General features: G+C 46.4%; 1 protein-coding gene across 7 annotated transcripts in view; it reads right to left on the bottom strand.

Moving 5' to 3' along the window:
- Nucleotides 1-27,021, bottom strand: part of LOC122932527 (NACHT, LRR and PYD domains-containing protein 12-like) — a 343,399-nt gene that overhangs the window by 143,653 nt on the left and 172,725 nt on the right. For all 7 annotated transcript variants that reach the window (XR_006388313.1, XM_044286994.1, XM_044286999.1 and 4 more), the window contains 2 exons: nucleotides 24,487-24,657; nucleotides 12,630-12,800 (listed from right to left, as the gene is read on the bottom strand). Coding sequence is in view for 6 of the 7 variants with exons in the window: in XM_044286994.1 (XP_044142929.1) it covers nucleotides 12,630-12,800; nucleotides 24,487-24,657 (342 nt within the window). In the remaining variant the exon portion in view is untranslated. The remainder of the gene's footprint in view (nucleotides 1-12,629; nucleotides 12,801-24,486; nucleotides 24,658-27,021) is intronic.

Raw genomic sequence — 27,021 nt, 5'->3', positions numbered from 1 at the left:
GCGGCTTCTGCTGGGAGGGGGCCAGAGGGGGCTAACAACTCCTCTACTGACCCCAGTACCTGGTTTGGATTTGGCTGTGGAGGGGAGGGGTTGCTTACCTCCTCCTCCTGGTACTGCTGCTGTTGGGGAGAGAGACCGACTGTCTCCCCTCCCTGTAAAGCACACTGCCGCTGTGGAGTGAGACCGGCTGTCTCCACTCCCTGTAGTTCACACTGCCGCTGTGGAGTGAGACCGGCTGTCTCCACTCCCTGTAAAGCACTCTGCCGCTGGGAAGGAAGGACGACACACTTCTCTCCCTGTATTACCCCCATCTGGAGTTGGAGATCTGGGCCGGCTGCCCAGTACCCCTGTAGGGCCGGTAGAGAGATCTCGGTCCCATCTCCAGCTGCCATCTGTGGGTCTTCCCAGGACCAGTCGATAAGGTCCCTCATTTCTGGGGCTGGTTGGGGAGTAGGAAGTACCGAATGCAGGTCTCCTGATGACGGGCTTAGTTGTTGGGGAGGGGGAACGAAACTCCACGCTCCCAATGGTGTACAGTCCATAAGCCCCATCAGGTTAGAGACAGGCGGTGTCACTTGATCATATAAGTCCGCATAATTCTGTTCGATCTCCCACTGCTCTGGTGGTACTTGCAGGGTATAGGGTGACTGACTGGAGCTGACCAGGTGCTGGTAATCCTGCTCCAGTTCCCATTCCTGGACAGCCAGTTCAATCAGGTCTGGCCTTAGGTCTTCGGCCATAGGGAGATCCAGCACGGCCTCTCTGTAGTCAAATATGTCCCAAAGCCGTGCCTCTGCCGCACTCTCAAATTCCGGTTCTGCAAAGGCCCCCCATAATAAGCCAGGGCCATTATAATCCTTGCCCTCGGGTTTGTCAAATTTGGCCATTCCGGGAACCCGCTGAACCGCGTACCAACGTAGCGCTTGGTATGCATCATTGAGACCCAGTTCCCTCCATGCCAGTGAATTAAGTTGCCTCACCAATTCCTCCTGGGCCTGTTCTCCCAGCATAGGTATTCGTAGGGCCACTCTGGCTTGTAACCGCTCCTCCTTGCTGGGAAGACGCTCACCTCGCCAACGCTGGACACCTTCTAGGGTTTCTTCCCACATCTCTTGTCGGGCGCTCTCTCTGCAGTCCAACCTGGTTGCCTCTCCTATTACCTTGACCAGTGGTGCCAAGAGGTTCTGTAACCTCCGGTTACATTCCTTTTCTACCTCGAGCGTTGTCCAGGGACTCGCTGGTTCTATGCCGCTCCATAATAATTCCTGTGTCTCCAGGGTGTTGTTCCTCTCACACCAGGACGCCATCCCACTGCTTGCCACTAATGTAATGGATCACCTGGCACCCCTAGACCGAGTACCTCCGTTGACAGATGCTCCTAGCGTTTTCCTGAGGGTTCCAAGCACTCTGGCAGACACCACAATCACCGAACCGAAGAAGCATATAAATCCTCTTCAAGCATATGAATGCTGTAGGCAGTTGAATAGGAAAATCATACAAATAGGTTTACACTCCTAGCAGTCAAACTGGGACAGCATGCAATAAATCCTCCCCCAAGAATGAGACAACACTTCACCATGAGGGTTAAAACAGGAACTCAACTTTATTTAGACACAGCACACCTACTTTAAACTCCCCAATAGCCTCATTTACATACAATAGGGCACCTAGAGGACTCTGGTACAAGGAAGGGTGGGGGCCAGACAATAGCACGAGCTGATGGGAGATGGAGGAGGGACAGAGCAGCTGGTTTAAACTGGTGTCCCTGCGACAACACATTGCTGGGGAAACAATGGGACAGGAAAAAGGGGGAGGAGAAGAGGCACAGAACATCAATGCCTGTAACATGCAAACATTACAGTAAGAGCAAGATATATACAGTTTACAATACACAGCAATACGATCCAACCAAACCCACAATAACATACATAATATTAAAGACAGCCCGAATGCAATCTGCTACACAGTCTTAAAGGGCATTGTTCCTAAAAGTCATAATATGTCCACGGATGGCCATTAAAGGGCCAGTAGCAGCAATATAAAAGACCACATGCCCAAATATTGCATTCAAACGTACCAATTTACCAGGGGCCATAGTCAGCAGGTAGGAGGCGGGCAGCCAGGCCTCTCCAATGCCCAGTGGCGAGGCGGGTTCCGCCACAAAAGGTTTTTGATACCAACTGGTATATATACCGTATTTTTCGCCCCATAAGACGCACTTTTCCCCCCTGCGCCTTATGGGGCGAATGCTGACAATTTAACATCGCTGGATGCGATGTAGAGTGAGCGGGGGCCGGGGGAGGGACTGGGAGGAGGAGCTGGGGGCCGGGAATAGCGGCGGGGCGGTGCAATCAATGTACTATAGCCCCGCCCCGCCGGTTAATAATATTAAATGTCTTATTCAATTAAAATATATTAGATATGCCCCCTTACTCCTATATTGCTAATCGTACCTTAAATCCTATTCCTAGGTGCTGTAATGCAGGCTGGGCGGGCGGCAGCGTAACTCCTTGATGTCACGTGCCTGCGCCGCCTACTTTATGAATGAAGCAGGCGGCGCAGGCAAGTGACGTCAGCGAGTGACTCGCCGGCCGCCCGGCCTGCATTACAGCACCTAGGAATAGGATTTAAGGTACGATTAGCAATATAGGAGTAAGGGGGCATATGTAATATATTTTAATTGAATAAGACATTTATTATTAGTATACAGGCGGCAGAGGCGGCGGCGGGTGGTTTAATCGAGCTGATCCGTGGATGGCACAGTTAAGGGGGGGGGGTCTGTGGATGCCACTGTTATGGGCTGGGGGGCTGTGGATGGCACTGTTATGGGGTGGAGGGTCTGTGGATGGCACATATATAACAGTGCCACCCACAGATCCCCCCTGTAACAGTGCCACCCACAGATCCCCCCATAATAGTGTCCGTCATCCACAGATCCCCCCCATAACAGTGTCCGTCATCCACAGATCCCCCCCATAACAGTGTCCGTCATCCACAGATCCCCCCCATAACAGTGTCCGTCATCCACAGATCCCCCCCATAACAGTGTCCTTCACAGATCCCCAGTAATAGTGCCACCCACAGACCACCATTAGTTCCAAACCCACCAAAAGCACACCTTTTGGTTAAAAATCATTTTTTTCCTATTTTCCTCCCCAAAAACCTAGGTGCGTCTTATGGGCCGGTGCGTCCTATAGGGCGAAAAATACGGTCCTTCACTTTTTGGCACTTATTTCGGAAAAAACACATAGAAAAACGCACAGAAACCGCATATGCGTTTAAAAAAAAATAAATTCTCATGTAGATTGACACCTTACAATGTCTTATATTGATGGTCTCATGTTTTATGTTTATATATGTGTTAAGCCCCTTTTCTTTATTTTATGGTGGAAAAAATATTGTAAAAGGCCAATTGATATACACTCACCTAAAGAATTATTAGGAACACCTGTTCTATTTCTCATTAATGCGATTATCTAGTCAACCAATCACATGGCAGTTGCTTCGATGCTTGTAGGGTTGTGGTCCTGGTCAAGACAATCTCCTGAACTCCAAACTGAATGTCAGAATGGGAAAGAAAGGTGATTTAAGCAATTTTGAGCGTGGCATGGTTTTTGGTGCCAGACGGGCTGGTCTGAGTATTTCACAATCTGCTCAGTTACTGGGATTTTCACGCACAACCATTTCTAGGGTTTACAAAGAATGGTGTGAAAAGGGAAAAACCTCCAGTATGCGGCCGTCCTGTGGGCGAAAATGCCTTGTGGATGCCGGAGGTCAGAGGAGAATGGGCCGACTGATTCAAGCTGATAGAAGAGCAACGTTGACTGAAATAACCACTCGTTACATCCGAGGTCTGCAGCAAAGCATTTGTGAAGCCACAACACGCACAACCTTGAGGCGGATGGGCTACAACAGCAGAAGACCCCACCGGGTACCACTCATCTCCACTACAAATAGGAAAAAGAGGCTACAATTTGCACAAGCTCACCAAAATTGGACTGTTGAAGACTGGAAAAATGGTGTCTTGAACATGACAATGAGTTCACTGTACTAAAATGGCCCCCACAGTCTCCAGATCTCAACCCAATAGAGCATCTTTGGGATGTGGTGGAAGCTTCGTGCCCTGGATGTGCATCCCTCAAATCTCCATCAACTGCAAGATGCTATCCTATCAATATGGGCCAACATTTCTAAAGAATGCCATCAGCACCTTGTTGAATCAATGCCACGTAGAATTAAGGCAGTTCTGAAGGCAAAAGGGGGTCCAACACCGTATTAGTATGCTGTTCCTAATAATTCTTTAGGTGAGTGTATACACAATTATGCTTAGGATGCTATAATGGAAACCATGAATGCGAATGGGTGCAGAACAATGATGGATAAGGTTTTATTATGAACCCACATACGAATCCCAGTGCAATATAACGGGATCCATATCCATGATTTTAAAAAATCCCTCACTGTCCCAGCATACATTGCAGTATCCATGATACCATATAAAAGGAAGAGCTCTGAACACCACTGTTGAAACCACTGAGGAAGGCGTGTTTCTACCCCGAAACGCGTTTGGTAAACAACAGTGGGGAAACATTAAGGAAGAGCTATCAAGAAAGAACGCTCTGGTTCTCATGAATATACATCCGGGAAATCTAACAATACTTTGAAAAAAGACCTTTGTATCCAAATGGAATAGAGCTCCGCCCAAAATCCCGATCACGTGACCTGCTCGAGAACCACGTGGGACGCCACACAGGTCCTTGCAGGTCGCAGCAGAGACCAAGATCAACACCATACAGGCCCTTGCAGGTTACAACAAAGATTAACTGCACCCGGTACAAGCGGATCGGCACAAACAAACGCCAGGAGCGGTAAAGTACTGCATTGCACTAATAAGAATATTGTCTGTCAATTGACTTTTTCCCATCTAGCATATGTGGCAAAATCTTGAGAGATTTCAAAACTGAACCATAATGTGTGGACACAATTGAGCCCTACTGTGTGGATACCATGATGATACACACATTGCATGCATCCAACTGATTTGTCTCCCTAGATAGGAGGATTGCTTGACATCTGGCCCTTTCCTCATCTAGTTTATGAGTAAGAAACCTAGGAGAGACTAAGAATAAGCCCCATTGTGTGGACACTACTGCCATATACATAATGTATGCATCCAATTCCTATTGAGAGTGTGGTCAACAACCAATCAACCCACTAAACAATTGGAGTCGCTGCTAATTTGCTGATTTGCACATTTTTCCACCATATATCACTTGCCGTCTAATATTACTATGTTTTTTATCATGAATTGTGTTTTTTATTATTAAGTATGTTATAATTTTTTAACTATGTCTAGCGAGTATATTTGATAAAGTATTTTTCATAAACCTTTATACATCTGTCCATTATTTGACATATATTGAGTGACCCCCAAATTTTCTCTCTATAACGGATGTGTTTGGTATAACAGAGCAGTACAGTGTATAGTGGATGTGTTTGGTATTACAGAGCAGTACAGTGTATAGTGGATGTGTTTGGTATTACAGAGCAGTACAGTGTATAGCGGATGTGTTTGGTATTACAGAGCAGTACAGTGTATAGTGGATGTGTTTGGTATTACACAGCAGTACAGTGTATAGTGGATGTGTTTGGTATTACAGTGCAGTACAGTGTATAGCGGATGTGTTTGGTATTACAGAGCAGTACAGTGTATAGTGGATGTGTTTGGTATTACAGAGCAGTACAGTGTATAGTGGATGTGTTTGGTATTACAGAGCAGTACAGTTTATAGTGGATGTGTTTGGTATTACAGAGCAGTACAGTGTATAGTGGATGTGTTTGGTATTACAGAGCAGTACAGTGTATAGTGGATGTGTTTGGTATTACAGAGCAGTACAGTGTATAGTGGATGTGTTTGGTATTACAGAGCAGTACAGTGTATAGTGGATGTGTTTGGTATTACAGAGCAGTACAGTGTATAGTGGATGTGTATGGTATTACAGAGCAGTACAGTGTATAGAAGATATGATTGGTATTACAGAGCAGTACACTGTATAGTGGATCTGTTTGGTATTACAGAGCAGTACAGTGTATAGTGGATGTGTTTGGTATTAAAGAGCAGTACAGTTTATAGTGGATGTGTTTGGTATTAAAGAGCAGTACAGTGTATAGAGGATGTGTTTGGTATTAAAGAGCAGTACAGTGTATAGAGGATGTGTTTGGTATTACAGAGCAGTACAGTGTATAGTGGATTTGTTTGGTATTACAGAGCAGTACAGTGAATAGTGGATGTGTTTGGTATTACAGAGCAGTACAGTGAATAGTGGATGTGTTTGGTATTACAGAGCAGTACAGTGTATAGTGGATGTGTTTGGTATTACTGAGCAGTACAGTGTATAGCGGATGTGTTTGGTATTACAGTGCAGAACAGTATATAGTGGATGTGTTTGGTATTACAGCGCAGTACAGTGTATAGAAGATATGTTTGGTATTACAGAGCAGTACAGTGTATAGTAGATATGCTTGGTATTACAGAGCAGTACAGTATATAGTGGATGTGTTTGGTATTACAGAGCAGTACAGTGTATAGAAGATATGTTTGGTATTACAGAGCAGTACAGTGTATAGTAGATGTGTTTGGTATTATAGAGAAGTACAGTGTATAGTGGATGTGTTTGGTATTACAGAGCAGTACAGTGTATAGTGGATGTGTTTGGTATTACAGAGCAGTACAGTGTATAGTGGATGTGTTTGGTATTACAGAGAAGTACAGTGTATAGTGGATGTGTTTGGTATTACAGAGCAGTACAGTGTATAGTGCATGTGTATGGTATTACAGTGGGTGGGGGAAGGGATGGGCCGGCAGACCCGTCCCATTTACCATTTTTTATGCCTGTTTCAGTGGCTCAGTAGCGGTCTTACACTTAGGACTGGCGATGGATGCCCCGAAGTTAAGGAGAGGTCGGCGCGTATTCCTAACTTCAACAGATTTACCGCCAGTTTACGGCTGTATTTACGTTAATAATATAACCCAGGATTAGGGATTATTCTGGATTACAGTGGTACTATACCTACTATACATGAAAAATAAAAGCTCTTTGCGCACATATTTGATCATACGTGTGTCGGGCCCATCTACCGTCGTCAAGGTGGTTTCCACATATAGGTAGCTAACACTAACAGAACTGCCTCGCCTGGGCCTAACGCAAGCCTGTTAGGGTGAGCTGCCAGCATGCTAGCTTTAAGGATGTGCAACTGTGACCAGGGCCGTTTCTAGAGGCGGGCGAGGGGTGCGACCGCACGGGGCACATACCTCAGGACAGAAGAGGGGGGTACTGTCAGCAGAGCCCAGGGCCGGAGGGGGGCCCTTTCTGTCTGGACTGGAGGCAGCAGGAGTGGAGATGAGAGCTTCCATTGTGGAAGCGCTCATCTCCAAATTCATCTGTATCGCCGTCCTCAGGACAGGACATTTCACAGACGTCCAGAAAGAAACGCGGCTGAAAATTGACAAAATCTGTTCTGTCACCTGCTGATGTTGCTGCGTTTTTTTAGTCTTTTTTTCTTTACTACTTTTAAAACATGTAAAACATTTCTGAAGTGCGGCTGAGTTCTGACCCCGTACGGGCGGATTAACACGCCAGTGATCTGTCCGTGTCCTCCGTGGACCGCTCACGTGTCCATAGATTTCCCTGTGTTTCCTCATATACCCTTGTCTGTCCACACCCCGCGGGTCAGTGCAGGAACGGAGACATACAGAACTCCGTATAGTCGCCATATAAACCGCAGGCGCCATCGCGTTCTGTCTGTTCTCATCCACTGCATAGAAAGTGCATTACAGTTACTATTACAGTTAAAAGAGAAAAAAACTAAAAAAAATCTTTAAAAAATACAAATTCCCAATACAAATTTCCCAATTTTACAAACCGGATTCCAAAAAGTTGGGACACTAAACAAATTGTGAATAAAAACTGAATGCAATAACGTCGAGGTGGCAAATGTCAATATTTTATTTGTAATAGAACGTAGATGACAGATCAAACGTTTAATCCGAGTAAATGTATCATTTTAAAGGAAAAATACGTTGATTCAAATTTTTACGGTGTCAACAAATCCCAAAAAAGTTGGGACAAGTAGCAATAAGAGGCTGGAAAAAGTAAATTTGAGCATAACGAAGAGCTGGAAGACCAATTAACACTAATTAGGTCAATTGGCAACATGATTGGGTATAAAAAGAGCTTCTCAGAGTGGCAGTGTCTCTCAGAAGCCAAGATGGGTAGAGCAGTGTTTCCCAACCAGTGTGCCTCCAGCTGTTGCAAAACTACAACTCCCAGCATGCCTGGACAGCCTTTGGCTGTGCGGACATGCTGGGAGTTGTAGTTTTGCAACAGCTGGAGGCACACTGGTTGGGAAACACTGGGGTAGAGGATCACTAATTCCCACAATGTTGCGCAGAAAGATAGTGGAGCAATATCAGAAAGGTGTTACCCAGCAAAAAATTGCAAAGACTTTGCATCTATCATCATCAACTGTGCATAACATCATCCGCAGATTCAGAGAATCTGGAACAATCTCTGTGCGTAAGGGTCAAGGCCGAAAACCATAGGCCCTTAAGCGACACTGACCACAAACAGGAATGCTACTGTAAAGGAAATCACAGAATGGGCTCAGGAATACTTCCAGAAACCATTGTCAGTGAACACAATCCACCGTGCCATCTGCCGCTGCCAGCTGAAACTGTACAGTGCAAAGAAGAAGCCATTTCGAAGCAAGGTCCACAAGCTCAGGCGTTTTCACTGGGCCAGGGATCATTTACAATGAAGTGTGGCAAAATGGAAGACTGTTCTGTGGTCAGACGAGTCACGATTCGAAGTTCTTTTTGGAAATCTGGGACGCCATGTCATCCGGACCAAAGAGGACAAGGACAACCCAAGTTGTTATCAACGCTCAGTTCAGAAGCCTGCATCTCTGATGGTATGGGGTTGCATGAGTGCGTGTGGCATGGGCAGCTCGCATGTCTGGAAAGGCACCATCAATGCAGAAAAATATTTTCAGGTTCTAGAACAACATCTGCTCCCATCCAGACGTCATCTCTTTCAGGGAAGACCCTGCATTTTTCAACAAGATAATGCCAGACCACATTCTGCATCAATCACAACATCATGGCTGCGTAGGAGAACGATCCGGGTACTGAAATGGCCGGTCTGCAGTCCAGATCTTTCACCTGTAGAGAACATTTGGCCCATCATAAAGAGGAAGGTGCAAGAAGGCCCAAGACGATGGAACAGTTAGAGGCCTGTATTAGACAAGAATGGGAGAGCATTCCTATTTCTAAACCTGAGAAACTGGTCTCCTCGGTCCCCAGACGTCTGTTGAGTGTTGTAAGAAGAAGGGGAGATGCCACACAGTGGTGAAAATGGCCTTGTCCCAACTTTTTGGGGATTTGTTGACACCATGAAATTCTGATTCAACATATTTTTACCTTAAAATGGTACATTTTCTCAGTTTAAACTTTTGTTCCATGATTTATGTACTATTCTGAAAAAAAATATTAGAAGTTGGCACCTCCACATCATTGCATTCAGTTTTTATTCACAATTTGTATAGTGTCCCAACTTTTTGGGAATCCGGTTTGTACATCTAAAAATAAAGAATAAAAAATAAACATAATTGGTGTCGCCGCATCCGAAAATGTCCGAACTATTAAAATGTACAAGTGATTATTCTGCACAGCGATCGCTGTTTTTTGGTCACTTCACCCCCTGAAAATAATAAGAAAATAAAAAGATCAAAAAGTTATTTGTGACCCAATATGGCACCAATAAAAACTACAGCTCGCCCGGCAAAAAACAAGCCTCAGCCCTGTAGATGGAAATAGAAAGCGGCCATGGGGTCAGGATTTGGCCGGGAAGGACATTCAGATTTTTCAAAGATTTTTATTACTTTAAAAATAGTAAAATTTAAAAGAAACCTTATACAGTTGCAAGAAAAAGTATGTGAACCCTTTGGAATGATATGGATTTCTGCACAAATTGGTCATAAAATGTGATCTGATCTTCATCTGAATCACAACAATAGACAATCACAGTCTGCTTAAACTAATAACACACAAAGAATTAAATGTTACCATGTTTTTATTGAACACACCATGTAAACATTCACAGTGCAGGTGCAAAAAGTATGTGAACCCCTAGACTAATGACATCTCCAAGAGCTAATTGGAGTGAGGTGTCAGCCAACTGGAGTCCAATCAATGAGATGAGATTGGAGGTGTTGGTTACAGCTGCCCTGCCCTATAAAAAACACACACCAGTTCTGGGTTTGCTTTTCATAAGAAGCATTGCCTGATGTGAACGATGCCTCGCACAAAAGAGCTCTCAGAAGACCTACGATTAAGTATTGTTGACTTTCATAAAGCTGGAAAGGGTTATAAAAGTATCTCCAAAAGCCTTGCTGTTCATCAGTCCACGGTAAGACAAATTGTCTATAAATGGAGAATGTTCAGCACTGCTGCTACTGTCCCTAGGAGTGGCCGTCCTGTAAAGATGACTGCAAGAGCACAGCGCAGACTGCTCAATGAGGTGAAGAAGAATCCTAGAGTGTCAGCTAAAGACTTACAAAAGTCTGGTTTGGGGCTGCTTTGCAGCGTCAGGGCCTGGACGGATTGCTATCATCGAAGGAAAAATAAATTCCCAAGTTTATCAAGACATTTTGCAGGAGAACTTAAGGCCATCTGTCCATCAGCTGAAGCTCAACAGAAGATGGGTGTTGCAACAGAACAACGACCCAAAGCATAGATGTAAATCAACAAAAGAATGGCTTAAACAGAAGAAAATACGCCTTCTGGAGTGGCCCAGTCAGAGTCCTGACCTCAACCCGATTGAGATGCTGGGGCAGGACCTCAAGAAAGCGATTCACACCAGACATCCCAAGAATATTGCTGAACTGAAACAGTTCTGTAAAGAGGAATGGTCAAGAATTACTCCTGCCTATTGTGCACGTCTGATCTGCAACTACAGGAAACGTTTGGTTAAAGGGCTTCTGTCACCCCACTAAACGCATTTTTTTTTTTGTCTACTTATAATCCCTTTCCTGCCATATTGACATACATTATGTTATTAATAATTTTCATTCAGTAGATTTAGCCAAAAACGTACTTTTATGATATGCTAATTAGCTTTCTACCAGCAAGTAGGGCGTCTACTTGCTGGTAGCAGCCGCAGAAAACCGCCCCCTCCTTGTGTTGATTGACAGGGCCAGCCGCGATCTCCTCCTCCGGCCAGCCCTGTCAGCTTTTCAAAAGTCGCGCGCCTGTGTTGATTCCGCGCAGGCGCTCTGACATAAGGAGGCTCGCCCCCTCAGTGCGCCTGCGCCGATGACGTCTTCTCTTTCGGTGACGTCATCGGCGCAGGCACACTGAGGGAGTGCTGAGGAGGCGAGCCTCCTTATCTCAGAGCGCCTGCGCGGAATCAACACAGGCGCGCGATTTTTGAAAAGCTGACAGGGCCGGCTGGAGGAGGAGATTAGCTGGCCCTGTCAATCAACACAAGGAGGGGGCGGTTTTCTGCGGCTGCTACCAGCAAGTAGACGCCCTACTTGCTGGTAGAAAGCTAATTAGCATATCATAAAAGTTAGTTTTTGGCTAAATCTACTGAATGAAAATTATTAATAACATAATGTATGGCAATATGGCAGGAAAGGGATTATAAGTAGACAAAAAAAAAATGCGTTTAGTGGGGTGACAGAAGCCCTTTAAAGTTATTGCTGCCAAAAGAGGTTCAACCAGTTATTAAATCCAAGGGTTCACATACTTTCTCCACCTGCACTGTGAATGTTTACATGGTATGTTCAATAAAAATATGGTAACATTTAACTCTTTGTGTGTTATTAGTTAAGCAGACTGTGATTGTCTATTGTTGTGACTTAGATGAAGATCAGATCACATTTTATGACCAATTTGTGCAGAAATCCATATAAATCCAAAGGGTTCACATACTTTTTCTTCCAACTGTAAATGTGGTATTGCTGTAATTGTACCGATCCTCAGGATAGGGTCGTCATGTCAGTTTTGGCACACCGGCTTTTATCTTTGGGGTCATCTAAAGGCAATTGTCTATGCTGTGAAGATACGAGATGTGCAGCACCTGAAATTACGGATACTGGAAGCCTGTGCTAGCATTTCTCCTGCGGTGTTGCTATCAGTGTGTGAAGAGTGGGAGAAGAGGGTTGCATTGACAATCCAACACAATGGGCAGCACATTGAACACATTTTATAAGTGGTCACAAACTTGTAAATAACTCATGAAAGAATAAAGTTACGTTAAAACCAAGCACACAATAGTTTTTTTTGCGAAATTCCCAATAAGTTTGATGTGTCACATGACCCTCTTCCTATTGAAAAACAAACGTTGGATTCAAAATGTCCGACTTCAAAATGGCCACCATGGTCACCACCCATCTTGAAAAGTTTCCCCCCTCACATATACTAATGTGCCACAAACAGGAAGTTAATATCACCAACCATTCCCATTTTATTAAGGTGTATCCATATAAATGGCCCACCCGGTAGAATAAGCTCCATGTATAACGTGTGCCCCACATGTCTCCGTCCTGTACACATCTCTTATACTCACCGTAATGTCTCTATCCTGCAGGCCGGACTGGACAGAGCCTCCATCAAGTCACTGAAGTGAGGACCAGACAGACTGTTACCAATCAGGTCCAGTATCTTCAGGGACGGGTTATTCCTTATTACAGATGCCAACTGGATGCAGGAAGTGTCTGGTAGATCAATAAAGCCCAATCTGTAAGAATAAGAAGATGAGATGTGGGTGAGGCGTCCACAGAGCGTTAGTATAAAGTCTGTAGATTGTGACTGTGGAGAGAAAATGTCCCCGGCTGTTAGTAAAATCCATAAATGTCATCACTAGAAGCCGCCTCTTGTGTGTGGTGGATGTCAGGAATGGCGGCAGCTGTATGATATGTCCATGTCCTAGAAATCCAGAACCCTGAGGAGTGTCCTCACTTTATGGCATGTCATAAATCAGTGATGATGGCAGCACCTGAATGTACAATAGTCATAAAGCTGGAGGAACTTGTGTCAGCGTCATCAGCTGCTGAGAGCTCTCCTTCCTCCATCATCTGTGGCCCTCAGTCTGTGGCCCCCATTGTCCTTCCTCCATCTATTGTGGCCTCCATTCTCCTTCCTCCCTCATCTATTGTGGTCCTTGTGGCCTCCAGTCTCCTTCCTCCGCCATCTATTGTGGTCCTTGTGGCCTCCATTCTCCTTCCTCCATCATCTATTATGGCCCTCAGTCTGTGGCCCCTATGTCCTCCATTCTCCTTCCTCCACCATCTATTTTGGTCCCTGTGGCCTCCATTATCTTTTCTCCACCATCTTTTTTGGTCCCTGTGGTCTCCATTCTCCTTCCTCCACCATCAATTATCGACCCTGTGGCCTCCATTCTCCTTCCTCCACCATCTATTGGGCTCCCTGTGGCCTACATTCTCCTTCTTCCACCATCTATTGGGGTCCCTGTGGCCTCCATTCTCCTTCCTCCACCATTTATTGGGGTCCCTGTGGCCTCCATTCTACTTCCTCCACCATCTATTTTGGTCCCTGTGGCCTCCATTCTCCTTTCTCCATCATCTATTGTGGCCCTCAGTCTGTGGCCTCCATTTTCCTTCCTCCTCCATCTATTTTAGGCCATCAGTCTCCTTCCTCCAACATCTATTGGGGTCCCTGTGGCCTCCATTCTCCTTGTTCCACCATCTATTGTGGCCCCTCTGGCCTCAATTCTCCTTCCTCCACATCTATTGTGGCCCCTGTGTCCTCCATTCTCCTTCCTCCGCCATCTATTGTGGTGCTTGTGGCCTCCATTCTCCTTCCTCCACCATCTATTGTGGCCCTCAGTCTCCTTCCTCCACCATCTATTGTGGCCCTCAGTCTCCTTCCTCCACCATCTATTGTGGCCCTCAGTCTCATTCCACCACCATCTATTGTGGCCCTCAGTCTCTAGCCCCTGTGTCCTTCATTCTCCTTCCTCCACCATCTATTGTGGTCCCTGTGGCCTCCATTCTCCTTTCTCCACCATCTGTTGTGGTCCCTGTGGCCTCCATTCTCCTTCGACCACCATCTATTGGGGTCCCTGTGGCCTCCATTCTCATTCCTCCACCATCTAATGTGGCCCTCAGTCTGTGGCCTCCATTCTCCTTCAACCACCATCTATTGGGGTCCCTGTGGCCTCCATTCTCATTCCTCCACCATCTAATGTGGCCCTCAGTCTCCTTCGTCCACCATCTATTGTGGACCTCGGTCTCCTTCCTCCACCATCTATTGTGGCCCCTGTGGCCCTCAGTCTCCTTTCTCCACCATCTATTGTGGCCCTCAGTCTCCTTCCTCCACCATCTATTGTGGCCCGCAGTTTCCTTTCTCCACCATCTATTGTGGCCCTCAGTCTCCTTCCTCCACCATCTATTGTGGCCTCCATTCTCCTTCCTCCACCATCTATTGTGGCCCCTGTGGCCCCCGTTCTCCTCCTCACATTACTACAGGACACATGTGGCCCTCGCTCAGTCAGTTATTTGGGGGATGGATTATTAGGAGACATTACACTACATTCAGGGTTTCTCTGGATTCTGCTGGTATTGATTATTACTTATTGATAACGAGCAGTAATCGTCTCCATTCTGAGTAAATTACAGCCGGGGTCATCAGTAATAATACCGCCATACAGCTGTAATGTAGCACAGGCAGAGATGAGCGCTCTATGGCGGTAAGGGCTCATGTACATATTACAGCTCTGTATAACCTGGGAGTTGCTCAGACCCATAATCCGCCCCATAGAAGCAGATGTGTCCTTCCTGTCCCTCCAGATGTCTCTCAGGACATATGACACCTCCTCCATGTGGAGGCACAATGCAGGTTCTGATGAGGTCAGTCCGGGAACACTTACCTGTGTGTTATCCGGGGAGGGGGTCACTGCTCCCAATATGTGTTATACAGCGGGGGCAGGTATTACTGATAGCGCTGCTCTTCTCAGACATGATGGACATTACTGATTGTGTTTTCATCAACTGATGTGTTAAAGGGATCATCAGAACCTTTATGTTATCATATAGGGATCTGCTGAAGAATGTAAAGGGGTTATCCAGGAACTGGATATTGATGTCCCCAGGACACGTCATTAATATGAGATCTGTGGGGGTCCGACTCCTGGCACCTCCCAGCTGTACTCACCGGAGCTCAGGAGAGCGCTGCCACCTCCTCACAGCTCACCAAGTACAGAGCAGTACAGTGTATAGCGGATGTGTTTGGTATTACAGAGCAGTACAGTGTATAGTGGATGTGTTTGGTATTACAGAGCAGTACAGTGTATAGCGGATGTGTTTGGTATTACAGAGCAGTACAGTGTATAGAGGATATGTTTGGTATTACAGAGCAGTACAGTGTATAGTGGATGTGTTTGGTATTACAGAGAGGTACAGTGTATAGTGGATGTGTTTGGTATTACAGAGCAGTACAGTGTATAGCGGATGTGTTTGGTATTACAGAGCAGTACAGTGTATAGCGGATGTGTTTGGTATTACAGAGCAGTACAGTGTATAGTGGATGTGTTTGGTATTACAGAGCAGTACAGTGTATAGAGGATGTGTTTGGTATTACAGAGCAGTACAGTGTATAGAGGATGTGTTTGGTATTACAGAGCAGTACAGTGTATAGTGGATGTGCTTGGTATTACAGAGCAGTACAGTGTATAGTGGATGTGTTTGGTATTACAGAGCAGTACAGTGTATAGCGGATGTGTTTGGTATTACAGAGCAGTACAGTGTATAGTGGACGTGTTTGGTATTACAGAGCAGTACAGTGTATAGTGGATGTGTTTGGTATTACAGAGCAGTACAGTGTATAGTGGACGTGTTTGGTATTACAGAGCAGTACAGTGTATAGTGGATGTGTTTGGTATTACAGAGCAGTACAGTGTATAGTGGATGTGTTTGGTATTACAGAGCAGTACAGTGTATAGTGGATGTGTTTGGTATTACAGAGCAGTACAGTGTATAGTGGATGTGTTTGGTATTACAGAGCAGTACAGAGTATAGTGGATGTGTTTGGTATTACAGTGGGTGGGGGAGGGGATGGGGCGATAGACCCGTCCCATTTACCATTTTCTATGCCTGTTTCAGTCGCTCAGTAGCGTTCTTACACTTAGGACTGGTGATGGATGCCCCGAAGTTAAGGAGAGGCCGGCGCTTATTCATAACTTCGACGGATTTACCGCCAGTTTACTGCTTTATTTACGTTAATAATAGAACCCAGGATTAGGGATTATTCTGGATTACAGTGGTACTATACCTACTATACATGAAAAATAAAAGCTCTTTGCGCACATATTTCATACGTGTGTCGGGCCCATCTACCGGCGTCAAGGTGGTTTCCACAGATAGGAACCTAACAATAACAGAACTGCCTCACCTGGGCCTAACGTAAGCCTGTTAGGCTGGGTTCACACCTGAGCGTTGCGCAAACGCGCGTTTCACGCGCGTTTTTGTTGCGCATTTTTATGCGCGTTTTTTGTAATAGTAAACGCGCGTTTGACGCGCGTTTGTGTGATTGACTGCAGTGTCCTATGGCCACAAACGCGCGTCAAAACGCCCCAAAGTCGCTCATGTACTTTTTTGAGCGTCGGGCGTTTTACAGCGCGATCGTACGCGCTGTAAAACGCCCAGGTGTGAACCATTCCCATAGGGAATCATTGGTTTCTCCCTGTTGAGCGTTTTACAGCGCGTAGGAACGCGCTGTAAAACGCTCAGGTGTGAACCCAGCCTTAGGGTGAGCTACCAGCATGCTAGCTTTAAGGATGTGCACCTGTGACCAGGGCCGTTGCTAGAGGAGGGCGAGGGGTGCGACCGCACGGGGCACATCCCTCAGGACAGAAGAGGGGGGCGCCGTCAGCAGGGCCCAGGGCCGGAGGGGGGCCCTTTCTGTCTGGACTGGAGGCAGCAGGAGTGGAGATGAGCGCTTCCATTGTGGAAGCGCTCATCTCCAAATTCATCCGTATTGCCGTCCTCAGGACAGCGATACAGATGGACGGTGCGGAGGAGCAGGGGAGAGGCGTCTCCCTTGGCCCTTAGGCCTCATGCACACGACCGCAAAAACGTGGTCCGTAGGTCCGTGATCCGTGATCGTTTTTTTGTCCGTGGGTCTTCCTTGATTTTTGGAGGATCCACGGACATGAAAAATGATAAAAAAATCTAAGTCAAGTTTGCCATTGAAATGATAGGAAAAAACGGACACGGATCACGGACACGGATCACGGACGCGGATGACAATCTTGTGTGCATCCGTGTTTTTTCACTGACCCATTGACTTGAATGGGTCCGTGAACCGTTGGCCGTGAAAAAAATAGGACAGGTCATATTTTTTTCACGGCCAGGAAAAACGGATCACGGATGCGGCTGCCAAACGGTGCATTTTCAGATTTTTCCACGGACCCATTGAAAGTCAATGGGTCCGCGAAAAAAAACGGAAAACGGCACAACGGCCACGGATGCACACAACGGTCGTGTGCATGAGGCCTTACTCTGAGGCCGTTGCAGGCGGCGCAATGACGTCTTTACGCCACCTGAGCCGTACAGAGCGGGACACAGGCCGGAAGAGGCCTGCATCGCATCGCTAAGCAGCATAAGGTAAGTATATGTGTTTATTGTTTTTATTTTTTATAGTATACTGTTGCAAGAAAGGGGGAGGGGGCCTTATATACTGGCACAATATGGAGGGGCACTATGGAGAAGAGGGGAAGCACTATGGGGCCACTATGGAGAAGAGGGGAAGCACTATGGGGGCCCTATATACTGGCACAATATGGGGGGGCACTATGGAGAAGAGGGGACGCACTATGGGGGCCCTATATACTGGCACAATATGGGGGGGCACTATGGAGAAGAGGGGAAGCATCTACTGGGGGCCCTATATACTGGCACAATATGGGGGGCACTATGGGGGACCTATATACTGGCACAATATGGGGGGCACTATGGAGAAGAGGGGACGCATCTACCGGGGGCCTAATATACTGGTACAATATGGAGGGGCACTATGGAAAAGAGGGAAAGCACTATGGGGGCCCAATATACTGGCACAATATGGGAGGGCACTATGGAGAAGAGGGCACGCATCTACTGGGGCCCTATATACTGGCCCAATATGGGGGGGCACTATGGAGAAGAGGGGAAGCACTATGGGGGCCCAATATACTGGCACAATATGGGGGGGGGCACTATGGAGAAGAGGGGAAGCACTATGGGGGCCCAATATAGTGCTCTTTCACACCTGCATTGTCCGGATCCGGCATAGAGTTCCGTCGTCGGGGCTCTATGCCGGAAGAATCATGAACAGTTTTATCCTAATGCATTCTGAATGGAGTGAAATCCGTTCAGGATGCATCAGGATGTCTTCAGTTCCGGAACGGAACGTTTTTTGGCCGGAGAAAATAGCGCAGCATGCTGCGCTTTTTGCTCCGGCCAAAAAAACTGAAGACTTGCCGCAAGGCCGGATCCGGAATTAATGCCCATTGAAAGGCATTGATCCGGATCCGGCCTTAAGCTAAACGTCGTTTCAGCGCATTGCCGGATGCGACGTTTAGCTTTTTCTGAATGGTTACCATGGCTGCCGGGACGCTAAAGTCCTGGCAGCCATGGTAAAGGGGAGCGGGGAGCGGGGGAGCAGTATACTTACCGTCCATGCGGCTCCCGGGGCGCTCCAGAGTGACGTCAGGGCGCCCCAGGCGCATGGATGACGTGATCGCATGGCACGTCATCCATGCGCATGGGGCGCTCTGACGTCATTCTGGAGCGCCCCGGGAGCCGCACGGACGGTAAGTATACTGCTCCCCCGCTCCCCACTACTACTATGGCAACCAGGACTTTAATAGCGTCCTGGCTGCCATAGTAACACTGAAAGCATTTTGAAGACGGATCCGTCTTCAAATGCTTTCAGTACACTTGCGTTTTTCCGGATCCGGCGTGTAATTCCGGCAAGTGGAGTACACGCCGGATCCGGACAGCGCAAGTGTGAAAGAGGCCATACTGGCACAATATGGGGGGGCACTATGGAGAAGAGGGGACACATCTACTGGGGGCCCTATATACTGGCACTCATTATGGGAGGCTCTATGGAGAAGTGGGGGAGAAGAGCACTATGTGGGCATTATATAGGGGCATTTAATACTGGCAACCATTTTGGTGCCACTATGGGGAAGGGGGAGAGGAGCATTATGGGGGCATCTTCTGGGGGCACTATATAGGAGTATTTTATACTGTCACAAATTATAGGGGCACTATGGGCACCTAAGCTCAGCTGGGGGCACTAAGTGTTTTTTCTAGTGGCACACAGTACGGGTCATTGGAACACATGAGGGCATTCTGGGGACATTGGCTCTACTGGGGGCACTAAGATGTTTTTTTTTTTTTTTTTTACTGACACACAACGGGGCACTTTTTGCACTGGCGCACACTATAAATAGAATTATTACTACCAGGGGCATTATGGTGGGCTCTATTACAACTGGGGGACTATGGGAGCACTATTACCGTACTTCTGGGACACAATTACTGTTGGGGGCACTGTAGGAGCACTGTTACCACTAAGTGCACTCTGGCACAGATTTATCACTATTGTTGGGATTTTTGGGAGCACTATTACTGTGGGGGCACCCTGGCACAGTATCAGCTTAGCACAGTTGTTTTTGGCAGACATTATGGTTACACTATTTGCTGGGTGCAGTTATTTTTTAGAGCATTGTGTTCCAATAATTATTGAAGGGGGCGCTATCTGTGTGTAACTAGTATTTTCAGGGGGTTTATCAGTTTATGCAGTATAGTTTTGGGGGTGCATGATGGGATGTTGAGAAGGTGGGAGGATGATGGAAAAGTAGGAGACTAAGATGTCTGTCAAACTCTGCAGAGAGAGGAGATGGCTGAAAGAAATCATCATGGCGGTCTGGTCTGAATGGAGAAGATGAAGAAAGAGAACATCTACATCAAAGGAGACATCACTGGATGGAAGAAGTATGTGGGGCTGTATTAGGCTACTTTCACAACTGCGTTAGAGATTCTGGCAGGAATTCACTGGATCCGGCACTGCAGATTGAATGCCCGCCGCCCCCATCAACTACAATGGGGTATGGCAGAGATCCGCCCACAATCGGGGGGGGGGGCGCATTTTTTATGTTCGCCCTGTTGGTAAATTTCACTAGAAACTGCCCTGCCTGTGACTTTGGATGTGATAGTCTCAATTGTCTTGTAGGGCTTTATTAAGAAAGGTGTGTAAAACGCCGGTCTTAATAAATTGGCGCCTAATTGCTCACCCAGCGCCGCTGCCTCTTTAAGCACCTGATAGGCAGGGTGTCGGGGGCCCCCACAGTCAGATATTGTTCCCGAGGACAGGCCATCAATATCAAAGTCCCAGAGAAGACATTTACAATGCAGATACTTTTCAGCAGTTCTCTCCTATGACCGGGACCACATCACTGAAAGTCAGACTTACCGTATTTGACAATTTATAAGACGCCCTTTTAGTAAGAAAAAATCTTGCTAAAAGTGTCTTATAAACAGCAGTCGGGGAGATCCAGCACGGCCAGACCCTGACTGCTCCATTAGTGATCAGGCAGAGCACACATACAGATCTGCCTGATCAGTGAGAGAGCCGGCAGGCAGGAGAACCATCCGTTCAGTGCACGGGAGAGGAAGGTCCTACACTGTACTGAAAGGAGATGAAGACTACAGCTTAAGGACCTTTGATGATGTCATCAATAGGAGGAGCCAGAGCAGGAAGACTGTACAGCCGACACTGGTGTAGGGAGATGTGAGGTTTCAGTAAAGATGCTAAGTGTGTATGTGTAGCAGAGCTGTATGTGTGTATAGCAGAGCTGTATGGGTGTATGTCAATGTTGTCTGTATATAGCAGAGCTGTATGGATGTATAGCAGTGCTTTGTGTATAGCAGAGCTGTGTGTATATCGCACATAAATGCTTAAAAATACCCCAGCAGGAGAAGCAGCGTGGCCGGACCCCACAGAGCAGTGACAGGAGACACATTTATTTGGAGGTACATTAATGAGGGGACCACATGCACCATCGCTGGTTGTTACACCTGAAGTTCCGGACCTCGACGCCTCCACTTCACTAAACCACATTCCCTTCATAGAGGATCTAGAAAATACGTTTTTTTATTTTCCGTTGTCTAAACCTGGGGTGCGTCTTATAAAGGGAAAATCCAGTATATGACATATAATCCTATATGTTGTGTAGATGATAATACCGCCATACTGTGGTCACATGACTCGCTGCTCATGTAATACTAATAGATGGATGTGTCCACCCTCGTGTGAAGGTCTCCAGTTTCTCATTATATCAATATCAGGAAATGTCAGGAAAACCCTCGGCAGCCGCAGGTCACCTGACAGCCACTAGGTGGCGCACACAGACTCATGTAGCAGGAGATATCACCTCACTGAGAGCCCTGTCACCTGTCTGAGCCGTATATTATACCTATACTACAGTATAAAGTACCGCCACATACTGCACTCGTCAGGCCACATCACAGTGTGGCACATCAGAAGCTTTAACCCCTTCAGGACCAGCCTAATAGAGGAAATGATGGGGCAATAATAGTGATACAGATGGAGAGAAGCGTTCTCTACTGGAGCCCGATATGTGATGATGTCACGTGTGGTTATAGACGTGTCACAATGTAGGTTGTGATGTGCGGCTTTATACTGTGACACGTGGCAGGCGGACAGCGCGCAGAATGCTGCTGAAGCCTCCAGCTTTACATGCCGATACATACGAGATCACAGGCGGCCACAAACTGCAATCTGCAGCGCCCTCCAGAGGCCGCGGTCACACACAGCTTTTACTGGGGTTTTCTGAGATTTGGTGATTTTTGCAGTAAAGGTCTATGGAACGTATCAGACAGAAGAGTTTTATTCCTGGAGTTTTTCTAATTATGTGTTTTTTCTGCCTCTTTTCAGCAGCGCGGCGTGCTGGAGATCTGGCGGTTTTACATCTTTCACTATAGAGGAAAAACATTTCACAGACGTCCAGAGAGAAACGCGGCTAAAAACTGACAAAATCTGTTCTGTCACCTGCTGATGTTGCTGCGTTTTTTAGTTTTTTTTAGTGACTACTTATAAAACATGTAAAACATTTCTGAAGTGCGGCTGAGTTCTGACCCCGTACGGGCGGATTAACACGCCAGTGATCTGTCCGTGTGCAGGAACGGAGACATACAGAACTCCGTATAGTCGCCATATAAACCGCAGGCGCCATCGCGTTCTGTCTGTTCTCATCCACTGCATAGAAAGTGCATTACAGTTACTATTACAGTTACAAGAGAAAAAAAATAAAAAGTACAAATTCTAATCTCCCCCTTTTCCCAATTTTACATCTAAAATAAAGAATAATAAACAAACATAATTGGTGTCGCCGCATCCGAAAATGGCCGAACTAATAAAATGTACAAGTGATTGTCCCGCACAGCGATCGCTGGTTTTTTGTCACTTCACCCCCTGAAAATAATAAGAAAATAAAAAAGATAAAAAAGTTATTTTTGACCCAAAATGGCAGCAATAAAAACTACAGCTCGCCCGGCAAAAAACAGCCTCCGCCCTGTAGATGGAGATAGAAAGCGGCCATGGGGTCCGGATACGGCCGGGAAGGACATTCAGATTTTTCAAAGGTTTTTATTACTTTAAAAATAGTAAAATATAAAATAAACCATATAAATGTGGTATTGCTGTAATTGTACCGATCCTCAGGATAGGGGCGTCATGTCAGTTTTGGCACACCGGCAACACCGTAAAAAAAAACACAAAAAATGGAGGAATTGTGCAGCACGCCAGACCTGTAGGGTATTGCGATTGTGAGGTCACGGTTAATGGGCAAGCGAGGGTTACTCACAGTTCTGTAGGAAAACCCTGGGCAGGCATACAGCAGTGAAGGAGAGGCTGGCGCAGTAGTCCTCTGGGGCACACTCTGTTTTTAGGGACCAAGCCTGATGGTGGATGAGGTGCCCTGGATGTTGCAGGTGTTTTATGTGCCTGGGGCGAGGTGCCTTTAAGAAACGTGACGCCAGTGCCTGTAACGGTGGCACACCGATTTATAGTTGTAGTAATGGAGGAACACAGTGGTATGGTGAACCAAACTGTGCTTTACTGGAACAGTTCAACTTTGTACAGTTCAGTTTCAGTTCCACATTGAAGCAATAACGAATTAGCAGGATCTTTATAAATGGCAGACAAATGTTCTTGGCAAGATACTCAGAGGGTAAAATCAACACTCCAGACCAGGCTGCACTATTCCTCAGATATCCTGGCTGTCTGTATCCCAAGGCCCGTATGTCCTAATGCTGGCTTTTATCCTTGGTAACAATCTTCCTCAGGTATATATCCCTTGCTTTAGGTTAATAATCCTTCTGCCCCTCAGCTTACTTGTTTAGCTGGAAAACACTGGCACTGCTCGGCTTGTGGGAACTGCAGGTTTCTCCCAGGAGGCAAGCTCTTCTCATGGGGTGACTCTTCTGAGCTAACAGAGGCTCAGGAACTTCAGGCAGGCTAGACTGCACTACTAGCCACCTGGAATGCACTGCTCTTCCCTGTCTGGGCCTAGTTATATATACTAAGGGCTTACTAGCTCCCTCTAGTGTATAGGAGGCTAAACTACACTCCAATAGGCCTGCTACCCAGATAACACAGGGAAAATGAACAGAAACATCACAGTAAAACAGACATATTAACCCTTGTGTAGTGTCCACCTTTACCTAGTGGGACACTACAATTGTAGCCCCAAAAAGAATGTTTTCCGGTGTTTTCAATACAAGTTCTGGTAAATTAAATGGAGCCATTAAACCTCCATCTTGCGCCTCATGCACACGACCGTAGTCTCCGTCTGCAGCCGATCTGCGGATCTGATGTAGACCCATTAATCTCATCGGGGCCACAAGACGTGCGGACATTACACCGTGTGCCCCCCACACCCTGAAGTCTGTCCTGTGGTCTCGAAAAACATAAAACGTCCTATTCTTCTCCATTTCGAGGACAGGAATAGAACTTTTCTCTAGACGGAGCGCAAAATACAGCAGCGCATGAAGCCCTCAGACGGCAACGTGAACGGAAAAGTAAGAACGTTATGGTTCTTAGAAGTCGGGAAAAAGGGAAAATCTCAGTAATGTGGAGAGAAGATGATAAATCTGCTGCAGATGACGCTTCTATACAGACTGTGCCGACATCAGGGGCGCAGGTAAGGGGGGCGGTGGGCGCTGACACCACTAGACCTGGGGCATCAGTCAGACATTAGTAGACATCACATATCAAGGAGCGGTCAGCAGTTTATCTCATAGACATAACAATGGTGCGGAGCATAAAATAGAATAAGCTCCATGTATAACGTGTGCCCCACATGTCTCCGTCCTGTACACGTCTCTTATACTCACCGTAATGTCTCTATCCTGCCGGCCGGACTGGACAGAGCCGCCATCAAGTCACTGAAGTCAGGACCAGACAGACGGTTATTAGACAGGTCCAGTATCTTCAGGGACGGGTTATTCCTTATTACAGATGCCAACTGGATGCAGGAAGTGTCTGGTAGATCATTATGACCCAATCTGTAAGAATAAGAAGATGAGATGTGGGTGAGGCGTCCACAGAGCGTCAGTATAAAGTCTGTAGATTGTGACTGTGGAGAGAAAATGTCCCCGGCTGTTAGTAAAATCCATAAATGTCATCACTAGAAGCCGCCTCTTGTGTGTGGTGGATGTCAGGAATGGCGGCAGCTGTATGATATGTCCATGTCCTAGAAATCCAGAACCCTGAGGAGTGTCCTCACTTTATGGCATGTCATAAATCCGTGATGATGGCAGCACATGAATGTACAATAGTCATAAAGCTGGAGGAACTTGTGTCATCAGCTGCTGAGAGCTCTCCTTCCTCCACCATCTGTGGCCCTCAGTCTGTGGCCTCCATTCCCCTTCCTCCATCTATTGTGGCCCTCAGTCTGTGGCCCCTGTGGCCTCCAGTCTCCTTCCTCCACCATCTATTGTGGCCCCTGTGGCCCCCATTCCCCCCCTCACATTACTACAGGACACATGTGGCCCTCGCTCAGTCAGTTATTTTGGGTATGGATTATTAGGAGACATTACACTACATTCAGGGTTTCTCTGGATTCTGCTGGTATTGATTATTACTTATTGATAACGAGCAGTAATCGTCTCCATTCTGAGTAAATTACAGCCGGGGTCATCAGTAATAATACCGCCATACAGCTGTAATGTAGCACAGGCAGAGATGAGCGCTCTATGGCGGTAAGGGCTCATGTACATATTACAGCTCTGTATAACCTGGGAGTTGCTCAGACCCATAATCCGCCCCATAGAAGCAGATGTGTCCTTCCTGTCCCTCCAGATGTCTCTCAGGACATATGACACCTCCTCCATGTGGAGGCACAATGCAGGTTCTGATGAGGTCAGTCCGGGAACACTTACCTGTGTGTTATCCGGGGAGGGGGTCACTGCTCCCATTATGTGTTATACAGCGGGGGCAGGTATTACTGATAGCGCTGCTCTTCTCAGACATGATGGACATTACTGATTGTGTTTTCATCAACAGATGTGTTAAAGGGATCATCAGAACCTTTATGTTATCATATAGCGGTCTGCTGAAGAATGTAAAGGGGTTATCCAGGAACTGGATATTGATGTCCCCAGGACACGTCATTAATATAAGATCTGTGGGGGTCCGACTCCTGGCACCTCCCAGCTGTACTCACCGGATCAGGAGAGCGCTGCCACCTCCTCACAGCTCACCAAGTACAGAGCAGTACAGTGTATAGTGGATGTGTTTGGTATTACAGAGCAGTACAGTGTATAGTGCATGTGTTTGGTATTACAGAGCAGTACAGTGTATAGCGGATGTGTTTGGTATTACAGAGCAGTATAGTGTATAGAGGATGTGTTTGGTATTACAGAGCAGTACAGTGTATAGAGGATGTGTTTGGTATTACAGTGCAGTACAGTGTATAGTGGATGTGTTTGGTATTACAGTGCAGTACAGTGTATAGTGGATGTGTTTGGTATTACAGAGCAGTACAGTGTATAGCGGATGTGTTTGGTATTACAGAGCAGTACAGTGTATAGAGGATATGTTTGGTATTACAGAGCAGTACAGTGTATAGTGGATGTGATTGGTATTACAGAGCAGTACAGTGTATAGAGGATGTGTTTGGTATTACAGAGCAGTACAGTGTATAGCGGATGTGTTTGGTATTACAGAGCAGTACAGTGTATAGCGGATGTGTTTGGTATTACAGAGCAGTACAGTGTATAGCGGATGTGTTTGGTATTACAGAGCAGTACAGTGTATAGTGGATGTGTTTGATATTACAGAGCAGTACAGTGTATAGCGGATGTGTTTGGTATTACAGAGCAGTACAGTGGATGTGTTTGGTATTACAGAGCAGTACAGTGTATAGTGGATGTGTTTGGTATTACAGAGCAGTACAGTGTATAGTGGATGTGTTTGGTATTACAGAGCAGTACAGTGTATAGCGGATGTGTTTGGTATTACAGAGCAGTACAGTGTATAGCGGATGTGTTTGGTATTACAGAGCAGTACAGTGTATAGTGGATGTGTTTGGTATTACAGAGCAGTACGGTGTATAGCGGATGTGTTTGGTATTACAGACCAGTACAGTGTATAGTGGATGTGTTTGGTATTACAGAGCAGTACTGTGTATAGCGGGTGTGTTTGGTATTACAGAGCAGTACAGTGTATAGTGGATGTGCGTGGTATTACAGAGCAGTACAGTGTATAGCGGATGTGTTTGGTATTACAGAGCAGTACTGTGTATAGCGGGTGTGTTTGGTATTACAGAGCAGTACAGTGTATAGTGGATGTGCGTGGTATTACAGAGCAGTACAGTGTATAGCGGATGTGCTTGGTATTACAGAGCAGTACAGTGTATAGTGGATGTT

The sequence above is a fragment of the Bufo gargarizans genome, chromosome 3 (assembly GCF_014858855.1).
Source record: "Bufo gargarizans isolate SCDJY-AF-19 chromosome 3, ASM1485885v1, whole genome shotgun sequence".
NCBI lineage: Eukaryota > Metazoa > Chordata > Amphibia > Anura > Bufonidae > Bufo > Bufo gargarizans.
The sequence above is the reverse complement of the archived record's forward strand: the minus strand, read 5'-3'. Positions and strand labels throughout refer to the sequence as shown.